Source organism: Hypomesus nipponensis, chromosome 13 (assembly GCF_054491055.1).
Source record: "Hypomesus nipponensis isolate SF chromosome 13, ASM5449105v1, whole genome shotgun sequence".
NCBI lineage: Eukaryota > Metazoa > Chordata > Actinopteri > Osmeriformes > Osmeridae > Hypomesus > Hypomesus nipponensis.
In genome coordinates this window covers 18,973,927-18,996,545 of record NC_140373.1, presented here as the reverse complement: position 1 = coordinate 18,996,545, position 22,619 = coordinate 18,973,927, and the positions used below count along the sequence as shown (strand labels likewise).

Genomic DNA, 22,619 nt, shown 5'->3' with positions numbered 1-22,619 from the left:
CAATGTCTTGAGAAATTTGGATTTGGTGATTATTTTAGTAGATCTATTAAAACCCTGTACAGAAATGGCAACTGCTCTAGTAAATTAAAACACGGCTCATCTCCTAGATTTGTTCTGAATAGGGGAATTGGGCAGGGGTGCCCAATATTGCCTTATTTATTTTTGCTTACTACCCAACTTTTTACATGTTGCGTGAAATCCAGCGATTTGCAAGGTATCAATATTGCTGACAGAAATCTTATTATAAGTCAATTTGCAGACGACACAACCCTTTTTTTTTTACAAACTGCTAATCAGATTCCTAGAGCGATTGATTTGATCTGTAATTGTTTTTCTAAAGCTTCTGGTCTTTGCTTAAACGTCAAAAAATGTGAATTGTTTGCTATTAAGGACTGTCTGCCAGCCTCCATTGGCAATATCCCAGTGAAAGAAAGTGTAACATATCTTGGGAGTTACAATTTCGAAAGGTCAAAAGGAAAGATGCTTGTTAAATTTGAATCATATTATTGATAAAACTAAAAATAAGTTAAATCAGTGGCTACAGAGAGATTTATCTGTGAAAGGTTGAGTTTTGCTTACTAAAGCTGAGGGCATTTCAAGGCTCACTTATGTTGCTCAATCCGTATGTTGATGATAAAGTTGTTACATTAATTGATCGTTTGTGGCATATGGAAAAACCGCACACACTATGTAAGAAAATCTAGTCTATCTCCAGAAACTGGCGTCAGAAGTAAACAATAAAATAAAATAAAAAATTGGGCCAAACATTTCTTAAAAAATCCATCTTCAATATGGAACTTTATACCTCATTTTATCTTTACCCATTTTGGATGCTTCCACTTTGTACTACTCTGTAATTATAATATTGATAAGATCCCTGCAAAATCATCTGCTTTCCATAGACACGTTCTGTTAGCCTGGTCTCTGATATACAAACACAACTTTTCACCACATAAATACTTAATTTGCAACAATAAGAATATAGTATACAGAAAAAAATCTTTATTCATGGCAAAATTGTTTAACAGCAACATACTATTGGTGAGTCAACTTTTCAATGCTGAAGGTGTAGTACTAAGCGATGAGGATTTCCTGACTCTTTATAACGTTCCCATCACTCCCAGAGAGTATGCTATAGTGTTTGATGCTATCCCATCTGGAACTCTAATGTTGAACCTAACATTAGAGTTCCAACCTACTGGAATATGTTTGTTCATAACTTGTGTTGGCAAAAGGTTTGGCTCTTTCCTCATAAATACCTATTAGTTAACAAGATCAGAGAGGTGTCCTACAAAATGATCCATTGATTTCACCCTGCAAGTCATTATTTAAAGAAATATAAAAAGGACATTGATTTCAACTGTAGCTTCTGTGGTGAGCATCCAGAATCTGTCTCACATTTGTTTTGGTATTGCTCAAGTGTAAAGACATTTTGGTAAGATACTTGCAGATTTATGGTGGACCATATTCTTGCTGATTTGTATTGTTATGGGAGAATGTGCTGTTTGGTTTCCATACTTATGATAAAAATAAGGAAAAACTATTTTATCTTGTTAATGTTGTGTTATTGATGGCCAAATATCACGTTCATTGATGCAAATTTACTAATAAAAAACGTATTTTTGATCTTTTACAAAGAATTAGAATTAAACATTCAAACCATTTTGTATTCCTTTAATGAGAAAGCTGTAAAAGCAATTGATGTATGTACTCTTTATAAGGCCTTTGTATGATTTGTACTGTGCTATACCCTGCCTTTATGCAATATATATATATTTTTTTTTTTAAGTCTCGGAGCTAGGAAAAAGGCGAGCCACTGTTCTGCGCAAGACCGGACGAGCCGGAACCGGAAAGATGTGGTCCGTTTCACGCTCTCGCTTGCCTCACTGCGCCATTGAGCCATTTTCATATAAATGAATGGGGATGCCATCTTGAAAGAGAAGCCTGGCTGTGTCTACTTGCTTTCAAGCGATTAATCAATTGAATACCAGTCTGAATACCAATAGTCAGTCTGAATACCAATAGTCATGTCTGGAGGAATTCAGGCACCGCTTATCACCTGGGAGACTCGTCAGGATGGAGGGAAAGATGAACGCAGCAATGTACAGGATAACGACCCTAAGCACACAGCCAAGATGACAAAGGACTGGGTTCGGGACATCTCTGTGAATGTCCTCGAGTGGCCCAGCCAGAGCTCAGACTTGAACCCGATTAAACATCTCTGGAGATATCCGAAAATGGCTATGCCCCCCATTCAACCTGATGGAGCTTGAGAGGTCCTGCAAAGAAGAATGGAAGGTGTGCCAAGCTTGTAGAATCAACCTCAAAAAGGCTGTAATTGCTGCCAAAGGTGCTGAAACAAAGTATTGAGCAAAGGCTGTGAATACTTATGTACATGTAATATTTTTTTTCTTAATTTTTGCAAATCTATTAAAAAAATATGAAACATTTTTTTTCTTCCATTTTGGAATAAGGCTGTAACATAAAATATGAAAAGGTTAATACTTTCCAGATGAACTGTACAGTAATATACTATATGAGATACTTCTGAGAAAAAATAACACATCTTACTACCAGTGTTTTTAGGTAATTGTGACAGGTTTTAGCAGTATTATGTGCAAGATGGAATATCAGCTGTTGTGCAAGATGCATGTTTGTAAAGATGACTGTTTGAAGAAAAAGTGAACAGTGTTGAGAAATGTGTCAAATCAATTTGAAACAAACACCTTAATTGTATCATTATAAAGTAAAATCTTAAACCCTGATAAAGTTAGAACAACCCTACTTTTTCACGACATATGGTTTTCCAGGCTCATATTATGGGAAAACAGGAACTGTTCTGTGCATGACCCACGCATGCCACCGTCTCTTGCCACAGATGTTTCCTATTAGCAGTGCTGTTTTTTTTATTTTTTTTATTTGCACAACAAATCTCTTAATGGAAAATAATCTGTAGGGGAATGTTATATCAGTCAAACAACCAAACTATGTCCCTTGGTCTTATAGAAGAAGGGTAAACTGGACAGTTTACTAATATTAACTAAATATGATAATTAATTTAGGCAAACTCTGGGCTAAATTATAGCAAGAGTGATGAAACTAAAGTTAAATGAAGATGATATTTAAAACACTGCAAATACATTTAATAATTTACAAGCGAAACCATGTTACAAAATGAACATTTTAAATCTAGCTACCTCTACCCTAAGCCTAACCGACATCCTCTCTTATCAGCATATCTGATAATCAGGATAAACAGGAGGTCACACAAGAAATTCATCCAGCAAGTCTTTAACATATCTTGGGGCAGGGTGGCTCCCAGCCTACAAATTCCTTATGTTCCTAAATAAACAATACAATAAAAAAATTAAGACAAGATGCCCCTGACAATCAGTACCCCATGATCATGGAAATTCAAATCATTGTCTGACTCAAGAATCGAACATTGTTAATTGCATTAAAAATCGGAATACACCTGAAAACTTATTTTGTATTCTTCAAAAACTTGTATTCTGTCCTGTTTCTTGCTCACAGTGTGTGGCTTTTCCTGAATATTGGGTAGAACCTGCCTTCCTCTCCTTCTGTCTCCCATTCTTCTCTCTTGCCTCTCTTCCTTCCCAGTTCCCTCCTTCTGCTTCCCAATAGACCCTTTCCTTTATGTGCAACACTGGCCTATCAACCCCTCCCGGTTTGTATCAGGTGAGTGTGAGTTTGAGTGTTTGCATGTTTGTTCGAGTCAGTGTGCACTGAACCAGCAAACTTCTATGCATGTTTCACAGCATGCCAGAATTCCTAGCCATAACAACCTCTGGCCTACTTACCTAAAAACTGTGTATTTTTCCTTTTTCCACTATAATAGGGGATGTGATTTTTTCCATGGTGGCTGATAGTCTTTCGTTATCTGTCCCAGTGAAGGGCATTCGATGGTCAATGGCTGCAGTCCGTGTTTTGCAATGTGCCGTGTAAGGAAGGCAAAGACTAATGGTTTCCTGTGAGGATTTGAGCCCTTTCTTTTTATCTGGGGTCCAGTACAGCCATGGTATTTCCCTCACAGATTGATTCCAGGGCTGGGCTGCTGGGACTGGGTTGTGTGTGTGTTGGTGGTTGTTTGCACATGTATGAGATTTTGTGGCAAAGCAACCAGTTGGATCATAAAGCAGTGGAATTAACCAGTTCTCTCTCCCTCTGTGGTGTGTGAATATGGTAACGTGGACACCTACAATGAACAGCTGGCCCAGATGTGTGTCTGCTGAAACTCCATTTCCGTATCCACTTCCACCTAGAAGCAACTACAATTGCTATTACACCATGCAACATACGGTTAACTTACAGTTAATTTTTCCAGATGACACTGCAACATGATACGTTAAACGTTTCCTAAGTTTATCCATCAAATCATTTGTTTTGTCTCTTTTATAGAAATAACCTTATAGGACTTTATTATTACGTAATTTTATTATTGTGTTATGCCTATTCCCTAATACAACAACAAAAAACTGAAGAAAATACATGTTCCTATTGTAATCCGTGAAGCTTCTGCTATCCTTTCGTTAATGTGTGTCAGAGCTGTAAAATTGTCCATGGAAATTCCAAACTCATGTTAGCAAATTAAAGGCTTCTTCAATCTTGTCAATGCCATGAAATCAATCTATATGGATATATAGCTGTGGAATATCATTCTTTCTGAGAAAATGTCATCCAAGGTCCAGGTGCAGGGGCTTAATATAAATTTTAAAAATGGGGGGGTGGGGGGTGGAGCGGGGTATATTTCATCTCGAGTGGGACGGATACAGTGGAGAGACGGGAAATGTATGGGAGAGAAAAATGTCCAGGAATATGCCCCAGTGGGATTCAAACCCAGTTGCATTAATGACGGGAAACACAAATCACTGGAAAACTACAGTTTTAGAAAGATAGCTTAAGTATAAATGACAGGAGACACGTTCGCACTTCAATTGCCCTTCTTTTACCAAAGGCCCTTCTTAATCTTGCCCGTCCCTCATACTTTCTTCAGAAATCCAGTGCGGACATGGAAACCAAGATGACCCTGGCAGACAGGATGAAGATTCTACAGGAGAAGGAGGAGGCATGGAAGAGCAGGGGGAAGGGTGCTGCGAATGATTCCACCCAGTTCACTGTGGCTGGACGCATGGCAAAGAGAGGTCAGCATATCCATTTATTTAAACTTTTACTTCAGCATAGTAACTATAAGCTGTAGTAAGTAGATACATATGGTAGATAGGCTTGCCATGTATAATCTACTAAATGCCATTGACCGGGTTTCCCAGATTCTTAAGAGCGTTCTAAGAACGCTCAAAAACGGTCTTAGAACACTCCTAAGAAGCTCTTAGCATTAAGAGCTTCTTAACAAATCTGGGAAACCCGGCCATTAATAGAATACATGATTAATCATGTAATAAGGTATTCCACTGTTTTAAGAAGTTCTTACAGTTGTCGCTGTACTGTATACGCAGTGTACAGAAGTTCATTGCTCTGACCTACAGCAGTATCTTACACAGTATTTATTTGTGATGGTTGTGTGACACAAGTTTGACACTTGCATGACTGTGCTTCTCATCAGGCCTTGTATCCGAGACATGCAAAGAAGAGTCTCCTTTGATCCACCTCAAGAAGTCCTCTGCTACACCTGTTAAACTGTATGAAGGTAACCATTCCTTATTATCCTGAACCTATGTAATTAAATTCTACAAAGCTCACACAATCAAAATGTCTGAGCATAGTTTTTAAAATACATTTATTCTTGCGGCAGAGATCTCCCATCGTAGTGATGTAAAGGTGGAAGGAGACAAGAGGCTGGATAAGTTGGAGTCTTTCTTAGACAAGCTCCAAAAAAAAGGTAGGTGCTTCCTGCACCAGTGTATTTCCAACATGATTGCATAACAGTTCTATTTGTGACTCTATTCCTTCAAATGGGTTCACCAAGTGGTTCGGTCAGGGGGTAGTATTAAGATAACTTAATAAACTGTGAAACAACTGGAATTGTGAGATTACAACAAATGAGAATCCATCTTGCCAAGTTTTTTGTTTGTACCGAACCACAGTGGACCGGAACAATTGATGTCTTGTGAAGAACTACTGGCAGCTAAGGGGATGGTTGAAGCTAGCCCATGATAGACAGTGATAGACAGATAGTTCATCCAGTCAAGTATTTTTTGAGTTTAGTGCTGGCCTTTTCCAAAGTTTCCAATGATGACATCCCAGATGGTTCAGTGTAAGAAACCATCTGGCGACATCAGGTTGGCAGTAAGCATGATTTTATTGTACAGACTGGTCCTCTATGGCCAAACGGTTCTGCTTTGCAACCGCTCTCTGCCCTAGAAACTCAACTAGTGGCTCTGTCTCCACATCAGTAACAGAGCCCAGGGTAGGGGCTGGGAGGGTGGAGGCTTGGACGGTGAAGGGTGGAGGCTGGGAGGGTTGGGGCTGGGAGGGTAAAAGCTTGGACGATGGGGCTGAGAAGGGTGGAGGCTGGAATGGTGGGGGCAGAGAGGGTGGAGGGAACAACAAAATTGCCCTGCTAACATAGATGAGGATGACTGGACGATGGAGGATGACGGTAGGGTTGTCAATTGATACCCCTACAGTCTCCCTCCTGAACATCTTCAACCTTTTCTATTGCTTTATGGTTTTCAGGTCAGGGATTTGTTTTACTGCCTGTAACTTCAGAACTTCATTCTTTTTAGTTGTACATCAATGATCTGCTCTTTAAGTCACTGGTCCTAACATAGGCACTGGTCTGTTGATAAGGTTTATAATAGGGGATTCCAGGGATCCTTCAAACCCTCAAATCTAGTTCCACAGCTTCTGGTTCTCTCTACAATGTTCCCCCAGGTGTGGGACACAGCCACACATCCACCATTGAAGTGACGACCGAGACAGAGAAAGAGGTTATGACCTTGGATGATGAGGAGACCTTTGGTCGCTTCTACAAATCTGTGTCACCTTCTGCACTCAACTCTTGCATCGTCATGGTAACTGATGAGGACCTTGGTGACATTCAAGCCAACACACCAAAGTATGTTGCAGTTATTCGTTTGTCAAAAAATGTTGGGGGGGTCAATTACTTAAAAGGCATGTTTATTTTACCAATATTTTTGCTCTTTGTCGCATTTATCTTTTTCCCATTTGAATGTTTTTTGTGCACAAAAATCACACACAAAAATTACATCAAAACGAAGTGTTTTGATGTAATTATAATTATGCAATAGTTTCAGGTGGGTCTACTATCAAAAACACCAGGGGGTCAAACATACAAAGGCGTGTACGCATAAAATTGCCTCTGAAACTTGCAGACGGCTGTTTCTAAACAGATTTTTAGAGAAAAAACAGACTCACTCTATTTCAGTTTTGACTATGAAAGAAGTTGTGTTACTTTTGGCCAAAAGTGGATGCCTAATATACAACCAATGAATTGAAATGGCGCTCATTATCGAAGGGAAAGGTTCCCAGTCATCCATCCTGTGATGCTTCCAGTGGTGGACTGAACTCCCAGGTCAACTACACTTCTGAGTCACTGCTGCCGTTCTGTAAAGTTAGAACCCAACAGTGGGCTTTTTTGTCCTCCACTTGAAGTCACATTTTTTTATATATATTATCAATGTTGTAGTTCTCAGCACCCACAATATTTACTGCTGCCATAATTTCTCTCGCATTAAGCTACGTGGCCTTGGTTATGACATCTTTAAGGTCACCAAACAAGATACTCCTCCGACTGTCTTAATGAATACCTTTCATTTCACATTCCGTGTGATTTATCTTTTTATGTATTTTGGTTGCGTTAGCAACTTTTCTCCATAGGAATCACTCATTTTTCAGAAGATTTTCAATGACTCAAATGTTCCCCATATTTCCCACAGAATGTCCCTGTACTTACTGTAAGTCGCTCTGGATAAGAGCCTCTGCTAAATGACTAAATGTAAATATGCATTATTTTACGGATTAAGTTTCACAGTTTGATTCATACAGAGAACACTATTCAAAGCTGTTTAAAGTGGGCCTATAGCCTGTGTCAGTTTGTGTGATTGCAAAGATAATTTGTTATTCTGACAAAGTTAACATTTTTGATTTAGGATTCATCATAAATGTATCAAAAATCATAACTTTGGGGGGAATTGGACGTTGCTGCATTTTTTTCCTTCAAATTGCATACTTATTTATAGCATCCAATCTCCAAAGTACCTCTCCTCTCTGTACCTCTCTGCTATTTTCTGTGTTGCAATCAACCATACAAGTAGCCTGGCTTGTGGATCACTGTTTAAACAAGCGTTGCGTAGTTGTGGACATGGCTGGAATGACCACTTGTCTAAAAGCAGGGATCTTTACTGTCCTGGAGCTATTTCATAAGCAATCCCCGACTCTGCCTGTATGCAGGTTGACGTCGGCAGTGACAGAACACAAGCGTGCTGTGCGTCCCGCCCGGAAGAACCAAGGCTCCAGGAACCCTCTGCGGGCTCTGGCGGCTCGCAATGACATCCGACAAGTGTACAGGGAACAGAGGCTCAATGTTGCTACCGTGGAAACCAAGAGGATTCAAGTAGAGAAAAGTAAGACTTCTGACAAGCTTTCACTTGATTTGCATTGGAAACTTATAAACCCAATAAGTTTACACAAGGGAAATGGGTAGTAAAATAGAATTATATTAGCATGTCAGACTCAGGAAAATCATGTCCTTGTCTTTCTCATTTTTGGTTGAATACAAAAGTGGGAAACTAGTTACATTTATGTGATGACATAAAATTTGACAAACACATTTCCAAAATTAACAATCAACCTGATACCTTGCTTAATTACATGACAACAAGGCAACAGTTCATTACAGTAGTTTCTCAGAGCAAAACTTGACTGTGCTCAATTCTCTTTTGATATGAAAGAATCAGGTTTAATCTCAGTCTAATAAATTTGTATTATGAATACACAATTGAGTTAGTATAATTAAGTTCATTATAAAGTTATTCTATAATCTAACCACCCTCTTTTGACTCCTGTCCCAAAGTGGCAAAGCATTCCAATCTAGCAGACGCTGCTCTGGCAGGGCTGGCCAGCAAGGAGAATTTCCGCAAGGTCAACCTTCGTAGCGTCAAATCTACCGAGGTGGTGACCAACAACAGCACTTTGCCCTTCAACAAACTCATGCTCATCTGCATTAAAGGTCAGGACATTCAAATTCCTGTGAAAACACATCCAAAGAGTAAAAAGATTGGCACCACACCAAAAGAGCTAAATGAACACCTCCACACCAAATGAACAAACCAGCTCAATTTCACCTTAACCTTTACACATAGTAACTGGTGTCTGTTCCGTTTGTGTTTACACATAGTAACTGGTGTCTGTTATGTTTGTGTTTACACATAGTAATTTGTGTCTGTTCTGCTCCTCAGGTCGAAGACATGTGCAAGTGCGTCTGGTTGAGCCTACAGCTCGTTCTCTGAACAGTGGAGACTGTTTTCTCCTCATCACACCCAAGCACTGCTTCTTATGGAGTGGAGAGTTTGCGAACGTTATTGAGAAAGCCAAGGTATAGCACATGGAATATTACCATGTTCCCTCGGATACATATACTGTATTGCACTGCATATTACAATGGTACATGGTCTAACATTTAATACACACTGGATCAGCGTTACACAATGTGAAATTGTCATACATTGTTGTAACTCTTGCTTTGTATCCACAGGCATCAGAGATGGCCTCATTTGTCCAGGCCAAGAGGGACCTGGGCTGTAAGGCGCCCCATGTGACTGTGCTGGAGGAAGGCATCAACTCTGACAACAAATGTGCCAGAGAGTTCTGGAGCTTATTGGGGGGGAAGACTACATACAGAGGTACACCAACAAAAAAAAAACAATTTCAAGAAGACAAATGTAAATTAAACGATCACATGTACTACCAACATAATGTATGGATAGCTGGAATCAGCCTCACAGCATAGGGACAGCCCAATCTCTCTAGCACGGTGCCCGTCTATCATCATGTGATATTTAAACCAAATACATTACAACTCCTGCTGGTGGAGAACTGCTGTTTAGTATGTACACTCCAAACCAAAACTTATCTTGTCTGACTGTTCCTCACCAGGTGCTGGGGAGCCAGAGGAAGATGAGCTCTATGAAAGTGGTGTCCTTGACTCCACTGGGGTTTACAAACTACAGGAGGACAAACTGGTTCCGCATGAAGAGGCCTGGGCCTCTGTTCCCAGTGTCTCCCTGCTCAACTCTAAAGAGGTGTGTGCGTGCGTGAGAGAGCGAGAGAGCGAGAGCGAGAGCAAGAGAGAGAGAGAGAGAGAGAGAGAGAGAAACTTAAGAATAGCATTCTGGCAATTTTGTTTGTATTCTCTCCCTCATTTCTGTACAGGTGTTGGTTTTTGACTTTGGAAGCGAGGTGTATGTGTGGCATGGGAAAGATGTCTCCCTAGGGGACAGGAAGATGGCTGTCAAATTAGCCAAGCAGCTGTACAGCGGTTCCTATGACTACAGCAGCTGCAGGGTCAATCCCCTGGATGCCTCCTCAGACAACACATGTGCCCCTCAGTGAGTCTCTCGTAGAACCTCCTCTTTTCACTACACTGTTGGAACATTGGAAATGTGCCAAATAAATGTTCTCTGGTGTGTGTCATTTATATGACTAGTGCACAGTTCTTGTGATCAGTCAAATCCAAGATTCCGACCAAGGAGGCTAAAGTGGTAGGAATTGTGCCCATGTCCGTTGTGCTGGTTACTACAATGCCGTAGTTGACTTGGTGTTGAGAGTTTTGTGCACATTTGCAATGTGCAAGTAGTTTTGACTAGCCTGACGTTGTCATACTCATAATTCTAGTCAGAATATGAGTCTGATAACTCTCCGTTGGGCTGTGAGTATGGGGCATGTTTCAACCAAACTCGTTAAACAAATGCCTCTTTGCTCAATTGGATAGACCTACAACCAATCAGAGCAACGTAATATGTTGTTTGTTGAAAACAAATTCAACCCAAGCGCTCTTTGGTGACGTGGTTGATTACGTTACTGTACTGTACTGTACTGTACTGTACTGTACTGTACTGTACTGTACTGTACTGTACTGTAACTCTAGTATATATGTGTCTCAGGCAGGGTGAGGGCCGTCCATCCTGGGCTCTGCTGGGCAGATTCTCAGAGCACAATGAGACGGCTCTGTTCAGAGAGAAGTTCTCAGACTGGGCAGACAGGAAGAAAGACGAGGCAGCCATGGAGGAGGTTAAGGTACTGGAACTGAACTCCTGTTCAGTTGAATAACCTGAACTTAAATAGAGTTGAATAACATTCATTTAGATACAGTTAAACACCCTAAACTTCAGCCTGAGTACTTACAGCAGTCTTGATGGTTTATTATTAGTTTATAAAATTCACATCTATCTCCTTTTCTTCCTCTAATCACCCGCTCTCTTAGAGTCCAGTCCATTCCACCCCTCGCACAACACTGGAGTTAGAACTGAAACCCTGCGATGTGAAGGCCCTGCTGGGGGGGGTGGCAGGCCCCTTGACCATGTTGTTGGAGGGTGTCGACGTGCAGCGAGGGTATGGGCTGATAACAACAGAAGAAGGGCGCCAGGCAGAACTAGCCACCGTGGTGGTGGATGCATGGCACATCCGGGAGTTTGAGGAGGAGGAACTTGCACAAGAGAGTCTGGGACAGCTGCATGAGGGTGACACCTATGTCATTCGCTGGAAGTACTCTGTCACAACCATGGGTTAGTTGCAAATAACTCTATTTTAGACCTTGTTTGTTTACTCTGGAAATGTTCTCTTCCTTCTACCTTTCTTTGATAAATATCCACAGTCACTGACTGAATTGATAGAAAAGTTAACTTTTCTATCTAGTTCATGTATTGTATGTCACATTGAGAACCAGGTGGCTTGCTTACACTTCAGCAGATATGTCACATTTGTTGAAGTGGTATTGATCTTGGTATGGTATGTTGTATTCTTATGTTGTAGTGGGGAAGAGGCAGAAGCCTGGGGAGCTGAGTAGTGGGGGTGCAGGGAGGGAGCGCAGCTCTTGCTTCTTCTGGCAGGGACGCCACTCCAGTGTCAGCAGCAAGGGAACCTCAGCTCTGATGACTGTAGAGCTGGGCAGCCACCGGGGGGCACAGGTGAGCTGGCATCACAGCTTCAACATCTTGTAGCTTAGCGACAGTATAGGAATGTAAATAGACATAACACATTTGAGACAATCCAAGTAGCATTAATATAATACAATATATTTAATTGCACAGATCATTTGTAATTGGAAATCACATAGTTAAAACATTGTTTCATTGTAGTTGCAAATATGACTCTGGAATGTATCCTTTATATGTAGAGCATATATTCAATTATTTTAAATGATATAGACAGGGTTATACTTACATTTACATTTAGTTATTTAGCAGACGCCCTTATCTAAAGCGACTTACAGCAAGTACAGGGACATTCCCCCCAAGGCAAGTATGGTGAAGTGCCTTGCCCAAGGACACAACGTCATTTTGCACGGCTTCTGATCACTAGCCCGACTCCCTCACCGCTCAGCCATCTGACTCCCCACTTAGTATATATACCGTATTTTTCGGAAAATAAGCTGCATTTTCTATAAGCCGCACCCTACCTGAATGGGAGTTTTGTTTTTGTAAACTGGAGTACAGGCCGCACTGGAATATAGGCCGCACTTTAAACGGGAACAACCATACCGTAGCGCCAGCTAGTGTTGAGCAGAAAAATGCTCACATGTTTATTTCTCCAGAAGCACTTTTCCATTGGACAGCTTGGATAGCCATTTAACTAGACAACATTCCCAATCAGGGTGAACGCTCAAATGATCTAACTACAGACCATCGCCTTACACATATCAAAACAGAACAAACACAACCATTGAACTCCAAACAATGCTAATCTAACTAAGCTAATGCCCTTAACTTTGTAGTTTTTCAGTTTGGGGCATTCCGGGTACCTAGAGCATTGTCGCTACAATACCAAGAAATGTACGAGTAGATAGTCGATTTTACAGCATTATGTAACACACTTCAATTGTGGATAGTATGTCCAGAAATAAAGCCTAGTCAATAATTTAGTGGTAAAATCCATTGTTATGTCTACATTATTTTAGATATAGTATAAGTTTACTTAGCTTGCAAATCCTGAGGATGGCCTACTGAAGCAGACCTTTCTACAAACATGCATCCTGAATTGTAGATTTACATGACAACACAGGTTATTTATTTAGAATGAAACACAATCAGGAACACAGAATAACGTTAGCCCCATTGGCAATCAACTAGGCTAAATCATCACACATTCAACCTGCTCTTGCGTTAGCAAGCTAAACTAGTTTACATGCCTACAGTATAGGTGTTTTCGCTATCTAGCTGTTCTTGCATTCCTTGCAAATCAGCGTTAATAAAAAGCAGACGAGCCTGATTGGACAGATAAACTTGTCTGTCTTTTAACAGGAAGGAGTGGTGAAAAACACAAAATGCGCCAGCTGTCAACCTGTTTGAATGGTTTTCGACGGGACAGACAGCAGCACCATCTCGATTAACTGACATTTTCAGTTAACACATAATATCAATTGGTTACTGGTGTTTTGCATTATGTATATGTCTCATACTTTATTTAAGGGGTCATTGATTACGAAACCAATTTTACCTTAGCATAGTTGAATAACGACAGTTTGGTGGGTAAAATGGACATACATTGAACTTCAAAGTCCATTGACACCGCTTTCCTATCTAAATCTCACAACTTGAAACTGCAGCTGTAAAACGATCGGTTTTGAAAATGCTGTGTTTGTGACGTCACAAATAAGGCATCACCTTTGACAAGCCCCAACATTTATACAGACAGGCCCGTTGGCGTTCTGGCCCAGGATCTTAGACACTAGTTTAGCTTTGCGCTGCTCTGTTTACTTCCACGCGAACAACAAAGGAGAAAGTTTGAAAGTTGAAAGTATATTGAAAAAGGACCAACGTAAATGCAGTGTTCCAGGCAGTACTGGGAATGCTGACACTTTTCATAATCTTCCCAAGGAACCAGACACTCGACGGGCATGGCTGATGTTTTTCTATGAGAATATCCCTGTGTTTGACACTCATTTATTCATTTGCTTGAACCATTTCACCAAAGACAGTTTTGAATGAAAACCTTGGACAATTTAAAGGGGCAATTGACTGGTGTTTGGGGTATTTCACACTGTTCCTTAAGGTCTCCGAATAGGGTATGTAACATTTGTTGGGTTGAAAATGGCCCGGGTGCTGTTCTATGCCCTCTGACAGATCCTCTGAAACGTTTCCGGGAAAAAACACTAGCTTTTCTCCTTTTATGGTATGCTCATTAATATTTAGATAAGCTGCGCGCTGATTGGTTGGTTATCAACGAGTGAAGCTGGGAGCAAAAACACAACACGGCCAACAGCAGCACTCACTGAAACACCAAAGTTGGAGACTTGAAATAAAAACGCGCAAATAAATCTATTGTGTCTACACAACACTGTTTTCAACAGATTGACTATATATCATTTGAAATGATAACATTATTTGTTTCCACTTCTGTTGTTGAAGCAAACTGGATTGACTTAGGTGGGTAGAACGTTAGGCTACAGCTTATCAACCAAACCATATCGTGATTCTACTCAGCTTCAGTTAGCTAGCTAGGCTAGCTCTAGATATCTTGCTGTAAAATAATATGACAAAGATCTGGACAAACATGCATTGTGAATTGTAGATTTTCATTACACAGGTTATTTATTTGAATGAAACACAGTCAGGAACATGAATCACGGTTAGCCCCATTGCCAATAAACTAGGCTAAATTATCACACATTCTACCTATGCTCTTGCGTTAACTAGCAAGCTAAACATGCCTACAGTCTAGGTGTTACTAGTAACAGTTACTAGCAATACTAACGTATCCTGTATCTAGATTCTAGATACAGGGGTCGGGAACCTTTTTGACTAAGAGCCATGAAAGCAAAAAATTTGGAAATTTATTTCAGTGAGAGCCATATTTTCTTTGTTCGGAAGATCATCAAAAAGTTCATTGGCTACATCCAGCATGAACGTTTTAGCATACTCGCCATCTGTGAATGGTTTTCCGTTCCTCACTATTGCTAAAGAACCAGCAAAGCTAGCCGAATTGTAGTCACCTTGCCGGGTCCATACGCGGAGTTGCAGCTGGCTAGCTTGCACCCTGCTCAGAAGCTCTTGGCACGCTTTCTTTCTGCTGTCTCCCGCAGGGTATTTTGATGCAAAGGTAGCGTGGCGCGTGTCGAAGTGCCGCTTTACATTCGACCGTTTCAACGATGTAATTTTGTCATTGCAAATTAGACACACCGCAGAACCCGCTCTCTCCACAAAGGCGAATTCTTCGGTCCATTCGTCCTGAAATGTACGATACTCGTCGTCTTTTTTTCTTTTCGCCATCTTCTTCGTCGAAGGGTTAGCATTGAGCTAATGACCGAGGCAAACGTAGGCCAGTATCATCCAATTAAAATAATGGACAATTGCTCCTGCAGCCCTGAACAGGACATGCGCAGTGAAAAATCGATGGATGGATTAAAACAACTACACTGTCTACACTGTAGACAAACATCAGCCATGCCCGTCTAGTCAATGTTAGCTACACTCTAGCTCATCTGTTCTATATTAATGCTGATTTGCAAGGAATGCAAGAACAGCTAGATAGTGAAAAAAACTATACTGTAGGCATGTAAACTAGTTTAGCTTGCTAACGCAAGAGCATAGGTAGAATGTGTGATGATTTAGCCTAGTTGATTGGCAATGGGGCTAACGTTATTCTGTGTTCCTGACTGTGTTTCATTCGAATAAATAACCTGTGTTGTCATGTAAATCTACAATTCAGGATGCATGTTTGTCCAGATCTATTTTTCAGCAAGATAGCTAGAGCTAACTGAAGTTGAGTTGAATCACGGCAGTTTGTTTGCTAAGCTGTAGTGCGAATGTTACTGTAGGCTGTGAATCGAAAGGCCATAGACGCGCTTGGTGTTTGTCCCTGGCTTGGGAACCACAAGTCACCTTTGGTTAGATTCTCAGGGAGATAATTGACTCGTTAATATCTGACTCCAATTTTTGACAATGTGCACAAGTGCGTTACCTGTAACCTTGAGCGCTAAACAGTTAATGACATGAAACTCTGACGTAGGTAAAAATCGTCTGCTTGATCAGAGCACCGACCCTAAAGTATGCGTGTTCACTAAACAGTCGTTTATCTCTACTATAATATGGATTTTAACCATAGTAGACCTAGTAGGATATGTAATCGATCACTCAGAGGCTCCGGTAAATTCCTTCGGCGCGTGGAGATCCACTGTAAGTGACTCAGAGGCCTTAAGTTAAAACCTACTCCAAAAGTCTATGTTTATAATCAGTTAGCCGCATCAACCAGACTAGATCAAAGTTTTCACCGCCGTAGCTTGATAGATACGTTTCAAGGAGAACAAGTAACTTTAAAATGCACACATTAATAGTTTATTATCTAAATAGCAAGATAATCAATACAATGATAATGAAATATCAAGTACAAAACATACCTTCAGAGCAATGGTTAACAAAGGTATTCACAATGAGGACTAGGCGCCTAACGCACCGGAGCTGTATCGTAAACAGAACTCCAAGTGATTGGTAAAAACTTCTTCCTATATACACCCAAACCTGACTAAAATGGAGACACCGGTCATGTGACAGAAAAGTTGTCGAACGCATACAAATTCAAATTGGATCATTAATCAAGACTGCAGTAGACCAAGTGGTGCCCTTGCAAGACAAGGGAATATGTTAAACATATGTTGGTCTGCTGCAGGCACAAACTCTGTAAACCCTGTACATGTACATGTTACAGTGTTAAAATTATTACTAGAATGTAACACACAAAATAAGAAACAAAAGCATATCAAACATGACATTAAAAGCTGTTTAGAATGATATTTACAAGAACACAACTTTTAATGATAATTTCAGAGTCTTCCTCTGTCCACCTTCCTCTTCAACTGTTGAGACCACCTCTCCAGAGGTGTGTCATCAAGGTGTGATTGTCATTTTAGCATTCATGCAAATCAACAACTGTCCCAGACGAGTGTCTGGGTGACCAGTGACAAAGGGGCTGCCAAAACAGCCCTACATTACCCACCTAAGGCGATCCTGTTTGCTTCGACAACAGAAGTAGAAACAACTAACGTATTTGGATTTATTCAAATGAATTCAAACGTATTTATTCAACGCATTTGAAATTATATCTAGTCAATCTGTTGAAAACAGTGTTGTGTAGACACAATAGATTTGTGTACGTTTTTATTTCAAGTCTCCACCATTATTGTTTCAGTGAGTGCTGTGGCTGTGTTGCGTCTTTGCTCCACAGCTTCACTCGTTGTAAACCAACCAATCAGCGTGCAGCTCATCTATATATTCATGAGCATACCATAAGAAGAGAATACCTAGCGTTTTTTCCCTGGAAAATTTAACTGGATGCATAAGGGGGCATAGAACAGCACTCGGACCATTTTCAGCCCAACCAATGTTACATACCCTATTCGGAGACCTTAAGGAACAGTGTGAAATGCCTAAAAGATCCAGTCAATCACCCCTTTAACATTTATGTATTACATGATGAACCTATAACAATAGGCAGCCATATTGTGAAGCAGAGCTAGAAATGGCTAGGCTAGCTACCGTACTGTAGCCTAATGAGGACTGTTGTTCTACTGAACATTTAACATTCGACCCTTGGAGTAAATGGGAAGTTTTGTTATTTATCAGCCCACTTACAATTTACCATTTTAACAACATTTGTTATGTTCTGTTTACTTATATGTTATGTTATGCCAGGTTGCTTTGCGTTGTCTTGTCCTAAGAATTTCAGTGGACATCGGACCCTGTGTTGTTTTGTGCATCTGACATTAGAAGACTTGAACTTGAACATTTATATTTGTAGGTATTTGATGCAAGTTGAATCTAATCTAGATAGCAATCACACCAGAAGCTGCTCAATTTAAGACAAGAATGGAATTTGGTATATCGAACAGAATATACAAGGCAAACAATTGCATTCAATAAAACCTTTTATTATACAATATGTCCAGTGAGAGGGTCAAATTTGTTTTTAGTGAGTGGACCTGCAATTTCTGCCGAGTGTTGAGAGCTAGCTGGAGGATTGGGGACCAGAACCCCACCCCTCGGCTTGAGGCAACGACCCCGGTGGATGTAGGTGGTATTGCATTTCCGATTTGCTACCCGACTCATCCAGTCATTTTTATTTGCTTACATCAAGAAAAGTTGCCTAGAAACGAGCTCGCGGATACGAACGGGACGAGCACAAAAGGGAACATCAGCAAATCGCTGATTTACCTGAGCTGAATGAGAACAAGGAGAAAGGATTTGATAATCTACAGTTGCCTGCCGTTATTGTCGCAAGTTTTACGAATGGTTGCACACATACATGACGGTTGTTTGTAGAGTTTATTTCCGTTATTTTAAAGCAGATTTAACCATTTTGTAATGAACGCTATTATGCTCATGGCATGACAAACGTAATTATAGCCTAATATAATTAGTTATAATTAATGCTGTCAGTTTAAAGCGTTATTAACGGCATTAACGCAAACCCAAATTAACGGCGTCAATTATTTTTTTGCTCGATTAACGTTCTTTTTGGCCTAGCAAACTTTGTAGTTTGAGCTATCATCGCAGCATGTCCAGTCTGAAATACCACTTGATGGCCAAGCACACAGCTGATGCAAATTCTCTGCCCCCTCGTCAAAGCCAGGCTATTGCAATGTTGTTTTCAATAAAAAAAACATTTGCACTAACCAATCCGATCCACTTTTCCATGTTGATAAGTGCATTCAAATGAGAAAAAATAACGGGACAAAAAGAAATCAAGGGACATTTAGAATAGATAAATTGCGATTAATCGCAAGTTAACTATGACATTAATGCGATTAATAGCGATCAAATATTTTAATCTTTTGACAGCAGTGGTTATAATATTGTGGCATGTTACGGCGTCCTTTTAGATTGTTGACATGTTATTCTGGAGCAAAGACGAAGATGTACAAATCATATCTGATAACCACAATATTGTTATGGTCGTTATATAGGGTGACCAGACATCTTCTTTAACCCGGGCATGTTCTCTTTGAGAGACATAAAAAATGCATCCGTCAGGGATTCCAATGTCGTCATATATATTGTTGGATATTTGTGTTCAGGGTCTTTCACAAACTAGTTATTACGCCCTTACAAGTTTTGGAAAGGGTATCTCCCCTATGTTTCACCTTCTTGTGCGAGCTCTGACTAAAGAGAATTGGTAGATCACAGTGTTGCCAGATGCACAATAATATCCTCCAATAATGATCATACGATAAATATAAGTTCACAGACAAAAAAAACATGTTTTCGTTTCGGCCGTGATGTTTCGGAAGCATTGTCAATTCATTTGTGACATTTGTAGACGCCACCCCCCCCCTCCCCTCCCCTGCCGCCAGGGCCGGATTAAGGCAATTGGCTTCAGGGGCTGCAGCCCTGGGCCTCGCGATCAGGAGGGCCTCAGGTTGCCAGATGCCGAGTGGGTCAACGGCACCGCACATAACATCAGAAACATTCCGAGTGAAAACAAAAATAATGTGCGAAAATGTCCGGTCAAAGAAAGCACAAGAGTGGGGCCAAAATCCGCGATAGGACTGAGCTCTAATAACTTTGGCGACTTTTTATAGTCCTAAATGGCTGTCAATCAAAAGGAGATGCAGTCTTTCGACAGACCCTCCAGCTCACAAGCTTGCGACTGGTTGTCGCAAAGTATGACGTGTACAGCTAGTTGCAAGCATGCGTGACGGTATGCAACGGACGTGGCCACGCTCCGTCACTACAAGGCGTCGTTCGCCACTCGCCTGGCTCGAACGCACGACCTCTGACTTGTCAAGCGCGACAACTACCAGCTACGCCAAAGAAAAGCTAGCTATTCGTTGACGCGGGTAGCCCATTACATACCTGAGGAGTGAGTTTCACAGGTTCACACCCGTTAAGGCCGATATATGCTTCTGCGTTATTCGAAAAACGGACACATGGGAACGCCCTCGTCTCCGTGGAATGCCCTCTACGGGCTCTCCGTCAGCCTTCGGAGAGCTTGACGTGCACTTCCTCAATTTTCTTAGCCTGACGTTGTCATACTCATAATTCTAGTCAGAATATGAGTCTGAAAACTCTCAGTTGGGCTGTGACTATGGGGCGTGTTTCAACCGAACTGTAAAACAAATGCCTCTACGCTCAATTGGATAGACCTACAACCAATCAGAGCAACGTAATATGTTGTTGAAAACGAATTCAACCCAAGGGCTCTTTCGTGACGTTGTTGATTACGTTACTGTTGATCATCTGTCCATCATCGCATAAAGCCCGCCCTGGCAATTTCATTGGTCCGCCCAGATCCTGGTTTTATGTAGTTGTTCCCAATACTAGACCCTCCAGACCCAACTTCCCGACCACATTTTTTTGTGGGCGAGATTTTTTTTGTGCTGAAAGGCAGCTTACTATTTATAATTTCGCTGGTAACCGTATTATAAAAACAATATGGTACGAGAGGCAGTACTTTATCGTGCATTATTGACGATAAAGTACTGCCTCTCTTACCTTATTGCTTAAGTATTTGATGCTATACCCATGGGTTACATAAGAGTGCTGCAGGGTAGTAATGTATCTAATGACCAGTCAACATTTAGAAACAGATGTTTTATTAAATGACATTGACATAAAGGATAAAAAGTGCAATAATAGATATTTTAGACATTTGATATATTGCCCACAGCTGCTCACTGCAAACATTATTGGAATAACCACTTTGGGAATATCAATTGGAATTCGATTGGGACCAATTATAATAAATATGTTAATGAAATCAAGTATATTTCAAAATCGTCCATTGCATATACCCAACTAATCAAATTTTAAAGAAATATAAATCAGATCTTCCTGAATCCTGCATATTTTGCGGTGTCTTCACAGACACGATTGCACATTTGTTTTGTGAAGGTTTTTGTGTCAGATTGTTCTGAATTGATGTGGAGGATGTATTTCATGTATTGTGGGGCTCTAGGATAAAATTACAAGATAGAGATATAATTTTTTACTATTAAGGTAATGATTTGGATAAATGCCATGTTTTCATTTTGAATCTTTTAATTTTATATGGAAAATGTATATTCATAATTGTAAATGGTTTGAAAGAAACTTTAAAAGGACTGACAAATAAGAATGCCATCCGGACTCTGAACATTTACAATGCCTTACAACCTCTCTAATGTAAATCTCATGCGCCCCTTTTTTCATACATGTATGTGTTGATTTAATGTTTTCAGTGTGTTTTTGTATTTGTACTTGAATAATAAAGTATTTTGAACGGAAAAAAATAGTTTCGGCGCTAGGAACAAGCTTCTAGGCAAGACCGGACGAGTCGGTCTGGAAAGATGGCGCGGTCCATTTTGAGCCCTCGCTTGCCTCACTGTGCCACTGAGCACTTTACATAGAAAAAAATGGGGACACAATCTCGGAAGAAAATTCTAGCTGTGTCTAGTAATTTATAAGTCTATGTAGGTGTAAGGCACATTTTCTGTGTACATGTACAGCCTAAGTATCTGTAAGGTCAAGAGGTCCTGCAGTGAGGCCTCCCACCGAACAGAATATAGCACACAGCCCAGACAGTCAGGAGACTGTGAAGCAAATCATGTACAAACTGGGGCTTGAACGTAATAAACGACCACCTCAGCTGCTAAATACTCTAGTGTATCAGTGTACTGACCACCGAAGACCCGTTAAGGAAGCAATTCTGTGCATTCTATATCTGTACTATCCAACACATGTGTTTAAGCAGTTTTCACTCATGCCATCAGTTTGTCTTGAACTGATTGTTTGATCCGGGCGCTCGACTAATAAACCAAAGTCAAATTCCTTCCCGTTGTCGTGATTCCATCGGCCTGCCTTTCTTTAGAATACCCTCCCTATCAGTAGGGGACCCCTTAATCTGCAATTTATTGTTGCTAGCTCTAATCACTAACTAGGCTAATAAGAAAAGACTAACTTTGTATGCCCACAAACACCAATAACTAGAACTAATTTGACAAACCTGACTTCAAGTGTTTATACTCATCCTGATGTTGTGATTGGTTGACAATATATAAAATATCATGTTGTATGTATTCCTTGCATCAAAATCATTCTTAACAACAGCAAAAGTATCTTCGGGGACTCATGTTTTCAAAATAGGCGCTCTCCTTCCTGTTAAAAGACAGACAGTCTGTCTGTCCAATCAGGAGGGTCCGTCATCTGCTAGATAGGTCCTACCTTGTCCGTAAGAAGTTAAGGTTGTTGTGCTTCATGATTTGTCGTTGTGCTTCATGATTTTCCGTTGTGTTTTCCTATTTGCCGTTGTGATTTGCACTTCAGGGCCACCGTAAATAAGCCCCCGTTCAAGTGTTGAGCTGTACATTAGCTGCACGGTCTGTAGAGATCTTGGGACAAAGACACTTTTTTGTTCTAAAACCGGGCTATAAGCCGCTTCGAAATATAAACTGTACAACCTCAAGAAAAGTGTAAAACCGGGGTACACGCCGC

At 40.5% G+C, this 22,619-nt stretch overlaps 1 protein-coding gene across 1 annotated transcript in view; it reads left to right on the top strand.

Annotated features, from left to right (window-relative positions):
• The window catches only part of svild (supervillin d), a 93,370-nt gene that overhangs the window by 41,052 nt on the left and 29,699 nt on the right, over positions 1 to 22,619 (top strand). The window contains exons 10-22 of the mRNA XM_084670814.1: positions 5,015 to 5,162; positions 5,582 to 5,665; positions 5,771 to 5,857; positions 6,853 to 7,036; positions 8,392 to 8,564; positions 9,014 to 9,169; positions 9,399 to 9,535; positions 9,695 to 9,842; positions 10,096 to 10,241; positions 10,372 to 10,547; positions 11,103 to 11,235; positions 11,423 to 11,723; positions 11,971 to 12,125. Coding sequence (XP_084526940.1) covers positions 5,015 to 5,162; positions 5,582 to 5,665; positions 5,771 to 5,857; positions 6,853 to 7,036; positions 8,392 to 8,564; positions 9,014 to 9,169; positions 9,399 to 9,535; positions 9,695 to 9,842; positions 10,096 to 10,241; positions 10,372 to 10,547; positions 11,103 to 11,235; positions 11,423 to 11,723; positions 11,971 to 12,125 — 2,028 coding nt within the window. The remainder of the gene's footprint in view (positions 1 to 5,014; positions 5,163 to 5,581; positions 5,666 to 5,770; positions 5,858 to 6,852; positions 7,037 to 8,391; positions 8,565 to 9,013; positions 9,170 to 9,398; positions 9,536 to 9,694; positions 9,843 to 10,095; positions 10,242 to 10,371; positions 10,548 to 11,102; positions 11,236 to 11,422; positions 11,724 to 11,970; positions 12,126 to 22,619) is intronic.